The following is a 12,248-nucleotide window of genomic DNA, read 5'->3' as shown; positions in this document are numbered from 1 at the left end:
GAAATAGACATTGAACACAAGCTTAGGGACAGTTGGAGGAAGGATCCAGTGTTTCAGGTCCTAGCCTGGGACTTTAGAGACATGGGTTCATTTCTCTGTCCTGCCACAGACCCCCTGCATTACCCTGGGTAAATCATCTAGGGTACATCTACGCTGCAGCCGGGTGCGTGATGTGCAGTTACCTGCGCTAGCTTTCATCTCGCTAGCTTGCTAAAAATAGCAGTGAGGATGCTGCAGCGTGAGCTGCACAAGGGAATACATGCCTGGAGGGGGGGAGGGGTAGCAGTTCACACTGCTGTGTCCTCACTGCTACTTTCAGTGAGCTACTAGATTAAAGAAGTTTGGGTACTGTATCCAAGTTGCTATTCACTGCCCTGGCTGCAGTGTAGACGTACCCTAAGGAGAGGTCTACATTGTAATCAGAGAATGCATAGACATGCCTGAGCTAGTTTTGATCTAGCTAGCCAAACAACAACAGTAGGGAAGCTGCGGGTGTAGTGCCCTACATCAAAGGGGTGTTGTGAGGATAAATAAAGATATTAACGGGTGTGAGGTGCTCTCATTCTACCACAGATAGTTTGGTTCATACACAGGGGAGTTTGGAACCTAAACTGACTCCTGTACAAGGGAATCCCCAAGTGTCCCATCTTCAATACATCGGGCTGCTTTCCAATGGTTCATACCCATCATTGATTTAGGTCTTTGATTTTAGACTGGGGATATTGCCCTGATTACAACCACAAGTGTAGCCGTACCTCTATTTGCACAGATGAGATTACTCCTGCTCAAAACCGGAGTAAGCTCTACTAGTGCAAATAGCAGCCTTGTCGGTCTACACTGGGGCTTAAACTAGCACTTGATTCATTACTAACCCCCTGTTTTGGTCATTAATACTGGTGTCCTGGCTACATTTGGCTACTCTTACTGTATCCAACTAAAATCTACCTGCGTTCAGGAGTTTTGCACTTTCATAGAATTCGTCTGTATTCTCTGCCCTCAGCTGTTGTTTAGTGTTGCCTATACACTGTTAAACAGCCTTCACATTCCATCCCAAAGGCTGGTAGCAGGTACTTCAATGGCTGGCAACTAATGACTGAAATCTATGCAGCCACCAGTCTAGAAAAGGCTTCACTGCACTGGTGACGTGGTGCTGTTTAAAAAACTGATAATATGAAGAAAGTCAATTAAACAAGTTCCACCAACACAGATTTTTTTCATCCCCAAATGCTTTACACATTTTATGCACTAGGGGCCTAATCCTTCAAACTCATATTCATGTTATGATTAATGAACTTGTCTCCATTATTACTTTTTTGTGTAGCACCTTTAAACAGAGAGAAGACGCTCCTCCACATCCACACAGCTGCAGGGGTAGCTGCCATTGGGCATTCAGATGCAGCCTGCTCCAGAGGAAACACTCTCTGTGCTCTCCCATGAAGTCTTTAATTTTGTTGTCTCTTGTTTTATTTATTCTCTTAATGCAAAATAAAGATCATTCAGATGGAAAGTGTGTGGTTGGTCTTTGTGTATGGAAAACTATAACACATGGGAATGGTCTTTAATCCCAATGGTGGCCCCATAATTGACTCCAGCTGGACTATTTGCATGAGGCAGTACTGTCATCCTGTCTGGCGTGGTTCACAACTGTGAGTGCCTACCTCCGGGCAGACTGTCAGAAAACAGGGCAGACACCCCAAGCTGGGGATATGTTCTATAATTAGATTTCCCCAAGCCAGTAACAAATGTGAACTCTTGGATCACTGTACCAGTCTTACCAGGGTGTTACAGACAGTTCCTTTAGACTCTCCAGTGTATCTTGCCAACCAGACAAACTGGACTTTGTGATAAAAGGTCACTTACACCAAAAATCACACCACATCAGGATCCTCCCAGTCCCAAGAGACCAGTCACTAACCCTAGATCAATTGGTACTCCAGATCTTACACCAAAGACAACGCTGGCAGCCAATTCTATAGTAAACTAACTAAAGGTTTATTAGCTAAGGAAGTGAGTATTATTAAGAGGTTAAAGCAGGTAAACTATATGCACAGGTGAGTCATGGTTTGTAATTTCAAATGGTGGCAGTAATGTAATAAACTGCCAGTTTCCCAAATGGCTTTCAGAGTACCCAGAATATCTGTTGGGATCTCCGCTTTGCATATAGTACATTTATCTATAAGAGTCCAAACAGTCCAGAGATCCTGCCTTGAATCCATACTTATAGTGTCTTCTCACAGAAAACAAGCTGGCAGGGTCACTACCCACATGGGCTTTTCCTTTGATGACAGAGAGTGAGGATCTCATTGAGGCCTGGTCCACACTAACCCCCCACTTCGAACTAAGGTACGCAAATTCAGCTACGTTATTAACGTAGCTGAATTCGAAGTACTTAGTCCGAACTTACCGTGGGTCCAGACGTGGCAGGCAGGCTCCCCCGTCGATGCCACGTACTCCTCTCGCTGAGCTGGAGTATCGGCGTCGACAGCAAGAACTTCCGGGATAGATCCAGGATCGATTTATCGCATCTAGACAAGACGCGATAAATCGATCCCAGAAGATCGATTGCTTACCGCCGGACCTGGAGGTAAGTGTAGACCTACCCTCAGAGTCTTTGACCTCCGATTATTACACACAATGACCTCTTGCTTTGAAATTAGCACTTTTCTGTTAAATTTCTTCATTTGCATTCCACAAGGCCTCTTCCTGTTTGATGGGCTATTTAGTTATGGGATATGAACAATGTAAATCTTTGCTATTATAGTATAACAGGATACAGATAAGTGAAAATAATGCACCTAGTTTTCATGAAGTTTAAACACCAAATGCACTCTTCTACATTTAGCAATTATTTTGATCTATACTAATACACAAGTGAATTAACCAGGGGCTTCAGCATGAGCTGGCACCTGGTCCACCAGCATCACAAGTACCATTCAGGGTAAGGATTTGCAGGATCAGGTCCTATATACGCAATGATTGAAATGTTGCCTCATACTGACTTGACTGTGCTCCCAGTGAAATCACTGGAAGTTTGTCCATTGGTTTAATGGCAGCAAGATCAGGCCCTAAAAAAGGAGCTAACTTTGTTTTCTCCTGAATAAAACCATATATACACATAGGAATCTGTTTACCTATCACTGAAGTGCCGTAGGGTGACCAGATGTCCCGATTTTAAAGGGACAGTCCCAATTTTGGGGTCTTTTCCTTATCTAGGCTCCTATTACACCCCCACACCCCTGTCCCGATTTTTCACATTTGCTGTCTGGTAACCCTAAAGTGCAGCCACCTCTGGGATCCAATGTGTTAGCTGTCTAACAGTATACAAGCAACATTAAACCACAGCTGAGGCCAGGAAATAAAGAAGACTTCTGAAAAATTGCAAAATTACTGAACACAGGTAGGATTTTAGGTGGCAGATTGTAATATTAGCCAAAAGCCACCAGGAGACTAGCATTAACAGCCATCATAGGATGTTAGTAATGAATCAAGTGCACTTTGGAAAATTCAAAGGTTAGCAATTTAGAACTTGTCACTGACGTCTTCATATGCTCATCACCAGCCTATTAAACCTAAAAGGTAACGAGTAACCTCTCTAGCTTATGTGCCTCACATTTCAAGAGGAGTTTATACCCTTGTGTTATACCCTTGTGTTTGCTCTTTAGAACACCTTCCTCTTTCATGCCGACTGGCTGGCGATGGCAGGTTTCTCAGAAGAATCAGCTGTCCCCAGAAAGTTCATTCGAAATGCGAAGGACATTTATATCCAGAGGACACAACAGGTGCAACCAGCTGGCTCCGTAGTTTACTAGCTTACCGTTTACACTTCAAAGGGTGAGATTTAGACTTTCCTCTCTGAACACATAAAGGCTTCATTTGTGGCTCTCATAAAACACATGGGAAGTGCCAATAGCACAATAGGTCAAGGGTCTGTTTAACCTGCCATCCTTTCTTTGATAGTGCCCAATGTCAGATACTTCAGAGGGAGGCAGATGCCCACCCATCATGCACCTAACTCTACAGCTTTCATCCCTATAGCTGCCTATCCTGGTCACTTGCTCTGTTTGGAAAAAAGGGGAAGCCATTTCTCTCCTCTGCCGTAAGCCCCAGAACCTTCAGGACCCTTCCACCCCAGTCTCCTATACAGAGTTATACCACGAATGAACTGGAAACTGAGGATATGTCTATGTGCACAGGCTAGCCTGCTTGAGCTAGCTTGAATCCGGTTAGCACTGGTAACAAAGGCAGTGAATACAGCACAGCCTAGGCTAGCAAACTGAGTATGTACTGACGGGCCACGTCGGGCTTGTACTCCTCACACGGAGCCTACTTCAATGCTGTTGTTGAACCAGCTGGGTTCAAACTAGTTCAGGTAGGCTAGCCTGTGCACAGCTTTTGCTGTGGAAACACACCCTTAACAGTGGTAAGCGGGTATAAATAAGTCTAAGCATGTCTTATTGAGTACAAGAGAATCCAAATAAACGTAACAATATCAAACCTACCAGCCAAAGGCCACAAGCAATGCATTATTGTGCTAGGTAGGCACTGTGATGCACCTAGAAGGGAGAATCCTTGCTCCAAAGAACTCACAATCTAAATAGACAGGACAGGCAAAGGAAGCATTATTTATTAGCCCTGCCATGAGTGCAGGGGACTGGACTAGATGACCTCTCCAGGTCCCTTCCAGTCCTATGATTATCACCCACCTTTTGCAAATGGGAAACTGGGGCTGAGAGAAACTATGCATGGGAGGTCTGTGCCAGAGCTGGGACTTCAACCCAGAGCTTTCGAGGCCTCATCCAGTGCCTTAACCACACAGCCATCCTTTCTCTCTACTTACAATGGAAAGGCCAACACAGCTCTAATTCGTCTAGCATTGCCAGGTGCTGCTAACAACATATGCCTTGCTCCCTCCACTCTAGGTTTTGCAACACAAACAGAGCTTTATTAAGCGACAATTGCAAACGAGATTATAGGCAGAGTGTAAAGTCCCACGTTAAACAGTGGCTTGTAGGATGACAATGATCAGGCATGCTGGAATGCCAACAGTAGGCAGGCTGGCCAGCAGGTGCTGTGCTAATAGCAGGAGCAGTGGCCTGCTCTCTTGAGTCAAATGGCAGAACTGGGTGCTGGTCAGAAATGCAAGACTGTGTTCTATCAGCTGTCAAGTCATGGGGGCAGAAAGGTGCAGCAGAGATTACGCTCCTTGTAAGGCAGCAAAGAGCCACAGGGCTGATAAAAACACACAAGAGTACTGCACTGGGAAGCAAGGAGAGAGATAATGCCTGGGAATGGAGGGGTCCTCTCCACAGTCATTAAGGGGAGCCTTCTTGCTGCACACATGTAGACAGCAGCTGAAAAGGGTTTGTAAAAAATGTACCCGTCAAAGCAAAGGAAGGCTTTCAGGAGGATGTGTCACAGAAGAACCACTGACCTTGGGCTGCTGGGTTTTTTTTCCCCCATGAGAGCAGGAAGAAAGTAAAGGTTTTGATCTCACATTAATAGTATCTCTGTGTAGAAGGATTCCAAAGCAAAACTGACATGCAACATGTATAGGGAGCATTTCACGCATCTCTGAAAAGCAGCCACCTCTGGGGAGGAGCACAGCAACCTTTTAAACAATGCATAACAAAACCACATGAGGTTTTAAAGACAGGAAGTGAAGCAGCAGCAGCCCAGGTCTTATGGAAAATGCAAGAGGAATTTTGAACTCACGTGGCTCTATTATCCTTCATTTATACAAACCTAGTTAACTCATTGGGAGCAGTCAATGTATGTAGCTGAGGGCTGAACTTTACCGATATGCTCTAAGGACCCAATGACAGCCACCGGAGCAACAACTACTTAAAGTGAGCCAGTTAGACCTCTCTTCTGAATTTACACAAACTGCTTAATCCTCTGTGGCTTGGTTCAGCTCCCCTTCTGTAAAATGGGGATAATAACCCTTCCTTTTTCTGCCAGGTCTATTTAGCTTGTAAACTCTTTGGAGCAGTGAAGAAGTATCACTTACTATGTGTCTGCCCATCACCTCACAATGGAGCTCTGGCCTCAGCTGGGACCTCTAAGCAGTACTGTAATACAAATAACAAGGGGGTGAACTGCTCGCCAGCTAGGATTAGGTATAATATAGCACAGTTTGGTGCATCATACAGAGGCAGAAGGAGATCCCCAATGCTCTGAAATACTTTTAGAAACAGCATACCAGACTAGATGGACTGTTGTTCTGTTGATAGAAGTTCAGGAAGGAAAAGGTCTGTTAGGATAGGAAATCTATCCCATTGCAAACATAACATCTAGTCCCTTGCACGGTAAGCTATTCTGTCCAGATAACATTTTTGAGGGAAGGGAGCAATATTGGAATTATTTATAGAACTGATTTTTTTAAGCTGTATTATTTCAAAACCTGCAAGGCTTTGAAACAGCTGCCCCGGGAGTCTGACTATAAATAGTGTATAGTGTATAGCTAGGGATTACTATGCTCTGCTTACACTGAAAACAACTTGGGGGGTGGGGTCCCAATAATAATTGACATTTTCCAAGGATCATTTTTCAAAAAATAAAAAAGGGGTTGTGGGGGGGGGGAGAGAGAAAATGGAAAGTTTCTTTTAACAGGACTTTCACTAGCAATTCACACCCCGAGTCACGGGCCTTACCTGGAAGATGACATGATGGCAAAACATGGTGGCCTGTTTACACTAGCACATAGCACCTCCACAGTCACTAGCACAGGGAGAGCTGAACTGGTAGCAGCAAGGGTAGGAAACGTTAAGAAAAATAATCTCGTGTAGACACAGACTTTTATACCGATGCCTTCCACACTGCTTCCACACGTAGGCCTGCAAAGCTCCGTATATTGGTCCCAGTCCCTAGCTGGCGTTCATAGACATAGGTTATGGCAAGTTACACCATGTGGGGATGAGGCTTGCTGTGGTCAGTAGATAGAGCAGTGTAGAATACGTGGAGCACTGATAGGATAATACCTACCTCGACAGGGCGCTGTGCGGATTAATGAGGGCTTGTGAAGCTCTTTGAGATCCTTAGCTGCAAGAATCATAGAATCATAGAATCATAGAATATCAGAGTTGGAAGGGACCTCAAGAGGTCATCTAGTCCAACCGCCTGCTCAAAGCAGGACCAATTCCCAACTAAATCATCCCAGCAAGGGCTTTGTCAAGCCGGGCCTTAAAAACCTCCAAGGAAGGAGACTCCACCACCTCCCTAGGTAACGCATTCCAGTGTTTCACCACCCTCCTAGTGAAATAGTTTTTCCTGATATCCAACCTGGACCTCCCCCACTGCAACTTGAGACCATTGCTCCTTGTTCTGCAAGACACCAAGCAGCCTTCTCATGTCAAAGAAAACAATCTAAGGGCCTGACCTCAGCTGGTGTAAAGTGGAGTAGCGCCATTGTAGTCAAAGGGGCTCATCACAGAGATAAGGATCTGTACGCAAAGATCTGACTGAAGAAGGTCTAGGTCTTTAACATGAGCATAACTGGCTCCCAAGAACAGTTCTCCAAGAACGGTGTATAATCATAACAATCCATTTCTAGATGAGTCTGCAAGGCAGCTACAATCTTTAAGACTAGTCTCAATGGGCTGTGTCCCTTTACAATGAACATATTTAAAAGAAAAAAACACCCGAACTAAATAAAACCATTTGATTTTAAAGATAGGGTTAGAACATTCTGTGCAAGCTACTGCTGTCTCTGCCTGAGACAAAACATTCTTCTGGAGGTATTTTAATTAGCCTGCTGCTCAGTTCATTATAGGGATCCTTGAGACCCAGCCTAGTTCAGCTTGGGCCAGAATGATTAACTGGCATCAAACGACCATGCTTAGGAACAAATCACTATAAAATCACCTCTTAGTCCTGATCTTGCTTCCATTTTTCCACTGAGTTCAATAGGTACTGCCAGGTACTGCCACCCCTACTCTTAGTGAGTACTACCTGTTTCACAAATAGATCCATTGATGCCAGTGGGACTGACTGCAGAGTAAGTTACTCAATGGGCCTGGCCCAACGCCCACTGAAGTCAATGGAAAGACCCCTATTGACTTTGATGGGATCTGGATCAGGGCCAATGGAAGGGGAGGCAGAACCTGGCCTACTCGCAGCAGCATAGGGCCCATAGTCTGTTAGTCTAATCGATTTTGGCATTTATCTAGCACTACCCATTGTGGGTATTTCGGCATAATTCAACTACAGTTGTGTTTGTGTAACCCACACATAGAGTGACCAGACAGCAAGTGTGAAAAATCGGGATGGGGGTGGGGGGTAATAGAAGCCTATATAAGAACAAGCCCCAAATATCGGGACTGTCCCTATAAAATCGGGACATCTGGTCACCCTACCCACACACCTCCTGAGTGTGGTGTTCTGTCCCATCCAGTTGCGCCAAGACCACTTAGAGATGAATGAGTTTGCTCTACAGCCTTAACTAAGGGCCATGTTTCTTTTAGCTCATGCAGTAGAGGTTCATGCATTTAGCTTCAGAGGTTCCCAGGTTCACTCTCACCCGCCAGCAACCGGGGTCTGCCGGTGTTATATTTGCAGTTACATTTTAAAACAGCAGCTCTTGCAATGACATGTTAAAATGCAAAATAAAACCTAGGGACTAAATCCATAAAGGCATTAGGTATCGCAATGCTCAGTGTTGCAGCATCTAACTTTTAGATGTCCTGCCACCCAGTGGAATCCACAGGCCCGAGCTCTGCACCCAGACTTTCTATACAATGAATGGGGAGAGATAGGTGCCTAAGAATGAAATCCACAAAGACCAGCAAGTTGAGCAGGGAACCATCTAAGCTAACCAATAGCAGATGCCAAGGAAAGGGTGTGACCTAAGCCCCACCCCTCTCAGGGAGTTAGTGCCTAAATCCCTTTGTGGATCTGGGCCTCCACCTCTATGTTGTCATTGTGCTAGGTTCATAGACATGTTCCCCACGGACGCTGCACTGGCAGGGAAAGAGGGAGTGAAAAGATGCAAACACAAACAACTCCACACATTTGTTTTCTACTCTTTCCATTCAATAGCTCATTTTCATCCCAGGTAACATGGAGCTGCCAAGCAAATTCATTTAATGTGAGTGAATTAAAATAGCCCAGATGACGAGAGTTAAAAAGCACAGTGAAAGGTTAGATCAGGGGTGGGCAACCTTGATTTTCAGTGGCACTCACACTGCCCGGGTACTGGCCACCAGTCCGGGGGACTCTGCATTTTAATTTAATTTTAAATGAAGCTTCTTAAACATTTTAAAAACCTTATTTACTTTACATACAACAATAGTTTAGTTATATATTATAGACTTATAGAAAGAGACCTTCTAAAAACATTTAAAATGTATTACTGGCACACGAAACCTTAAATTAGAGTGAATAAATGAAGACTCGGCACATCACTTCTGAAAGGTTGCTGACCCCTGGGTTAGAAGCTACTCGTGACCTCATTCAAAGAAACCATTTGTTCGTGGAAGGCTTTAATAGCTAAGATCACATCCTACCTTTGTTCCATGTGCAGAACCCCCACTGAAATAAATGGCAGTTTTGAGCAAAATTCAATCCCAGAATTCATTTTTGTGCTGCACTTGAGGAAAGTTTAGACTTTTACTAAGTGCAGAACGAAAAAGGGCAGCTGAAGGTTAGTTTCACATTTAAGAATTTTGGGCCAACTGCTGCTCTCAGTTACACCAATATAAATGTGGAGTAATTTCATTGATGTCAAATCCAGAGTAACTCTATTATCTCATATTCATTGGGCCAGAGAAAGAGTGAGAATGACTCTGCTGGCCAGCGTTTAGGGCACTCGCCTGGGAGAACCAGCTTCCAGTTCCTGCCCTGCTGAGTATTTAAGGATTTCATACAAAGTGGAACAGCTTCACCAGGAGAGACTGAAAAACCCCCCAGGCCAGAATGACCTTTAGCCCAAGGGTTAGGGCACTCACATGGGAATTGGAGACATGGGTGCAAGTCCTTGCAAAGAGGATTTGAACCTAGCCTTTCACTTCTCAGCTGAGTACCCTAACCCCTGGCCCACTGCATATGTGCATAATCATCACCTGAGCTTTATGATGGGCCTGATCTGCTGTGCTCTTAGGTGGCATCTGAAAATGCCCATCAGACCAAGCCCCACAGACCACATAGGCAGGAGAAATGCCTAGTTTGAGGATCCCACTGGTGCTTAAGCACGAGCTAGACACTTGGCACCAGGAATCAGGAAGCTTTGTGCATGCCCATTGGTGGGAATGTAGGTGCCTAAGGGATTTTAACGGCAAAAATTGGCATCTACGGGGGCAGCAGCATCTGAGCAGGGGTTTTAAAGATCTAAATTTTGGACTTAGGTGCCTAACATGGCAGTTAGGTGCCTAAATCCCTTTGCAGATCTAGCCCTCAACATCCACATCCGCAAGAGAAGTTGATCAACTATTATTCATGTAAAAATAAGAAGCTCACGACAGGTAACACAACTGGAAAATGCATCTTCATCAGGATTCACTTTGGGGTTTCGTCAATATCGCAGGAAAGTTACAGAAATCCAATCTCTCCACTCAAAGATGACTGTACCAGCCCAGCCCATTAATTCAGCCACTGGCAAGTACAACACCATTTTAAAGCAGGCCCAGTGCTGCCAAGTTCTATGCATTAGGCCATTTGTTTGGGGGCAACTGGCTATAAAGAGGCACAGGATGAAAGAATCTCAAGCTATTACAAACTATCAGTGGCATGAATGCATCTACTGACTTTCAGCATTAGTGCCCTCTCTATGTATATAGTCAAAGGGGTTATATGTGAAAACAAAGCATAATGGCATATTGTACCTGCATCATGTAGTATATAGTGGAAGCCTCCTATAGCAAAGTCAGTTAGAGGTTCATTGTAACTGGAATTGCAGCTTGCACACTGCAATCCACTTGAATAATTCGCTGGGGACCAATCTTGAGAGGCGCTGAGCTCCCTCCACTCCCTCTGCTCTCAATGGAAGCTGAAGGCGCTGAGCACCTTCCAAGATCATATCCTGGAAGCAGGTTGCACTGTATTTAAAACAGACAAGCAGACTGACTATCCCGTCCTAGCAAGAGGACAGTCGCTGTGACCTGCATCTCCACAGAATGACTCACAGTGGAGCGCTGCTGACTGCGATTCTGAGCTTTTCTTGATGCTATCCAGACTCTAATGAAGCCTTCACTGACTGCAGCCCGATCGGGCTTCACAAGCAGCACAGACTGGTTTTTTGCTGTGTAATAACTTCTCTCTTACCTGTCAAAAACTACCGCAGCGTAGGCTGGCTCCGCGAAGATGACATCCCCAGCCCAGAATTCCTTGGCTGCTTTCAACCCCCTGCCTTTGCCTTCCGAAGTGAACACTTCCACCATCTCCATTTCCCCTGGTGTCATGTCAGGGAAACCAGGCTTGCATCGCAGGTCTCCCACTGTGAGCCAGGTCCCTTGTCACTCCTGCTTTTTCAGCACCTTTGGGTTGCCACAGACCAACCCTAGAAATAGATGGTCCCCATCACACCCACCTACATGAGGCTGTACCATTTTCCACTTGTGGGGGGAGCTTTTTACTTCATATAGTTGTAAGCCCAGAAATCAAAGGGGCTGGTCCTGCATGACCAGCACCGTTTGCTTCATTAGGATAAGCCCGTCTGAAAAACACAATGGAATTATTTTCCCAAGCTGAAAGCATTCGTATAGGTTATGGCCACAGAGTCTAATTAACCCTCTCCCATTGGAAAGAGCACATATTTTCTTTAGGAGGGTATTTTTAGAAACCACATGCTTCTGTCTGTCAGGAGCCAACAGCTGAGACAGTGGTAAGTGGTGGGCTGGTGTGTGTCCCTTGCGCTGTCATCTGGTCTCTTTCAGTAAGGAAACAATGCTGCTTCCCCCCCACACACACCCCAGTGAGATTTACAGTAGGAGAGAGGGGGCCGTAGTCAAACACGTGCCCTGAGTGCTGCTGGAGAAGACAGGCCTGGAAAAGTCGCTTTTCAAATGCCAGCCAAGTAGCTCATAGAAGCATGGGGAATATGCTGGAAGGACTGCAGAAACTTGGCATCTCTTTCAGCGTAGGCTTGCCATGTAAGCTATTCCCTCCAGTGTTTAATAGGCTAAGCTCAATGAAATAACATGCTGGAGGACTAAATTCACCCAAGTTCCTCTCCGCTGAATTGGATGGATGAACTGGGCCCACAGAGCACGAGAGGAAGAGAATTATTACCAGGGAGTTCAATTAAATTACAAAAATGG

At 45.1% G+C, this 12,248-nt stretch overlaps 1 protein-coding gene across 4 annotated transcripts in view; it reads right to left on the bottom strand.

Annotated features, from left to right (window-relative positions):
• The window catches only part of SMYD1 (SET and MYND domain containing 1), a 52,121-nt gene extending 40,475 nt beyond the window's left edge, over window positions 1-11,646 (bottom strand). For all 4 annotated transcript variants that reach the window (XM_034771853.1, XM_034771854.1, XM_034771852.1 and 1 more), the window contains exon 1: window positions 11,254-11,646. In XM_034771853.1, coding sequence (XP_034627744.1) covers window positions 11,254-11,390 — 137 coding nt within the window. In that variant the 5' untranslated portion in view covers window positions 11,391-11,646. The remainder of the gene's footprint in view (window positions 1-11,253) is intronic.
• Window positions 11,647-12,248: the final 602 nt, after the last annotated feature.

Source organism: Trachemys scripta, chromosome 5 (assembly GCF_013100865.1).
Source record: "Trachemys scripta elegans isolate TJP31775 chromosome 5, CAS_Tse_1.0, whole genome shotgun sequence".
Lineage (NCBI taxonomy): Eukaryota > Metazoa > Chordata > Testudines > Emydidae > Trachemys > Trachemys scripta.
Note: the sequence above shows the minus strand (reverse complement) of the source record. Positions and strands in the feature narration are given on the sequence as shown.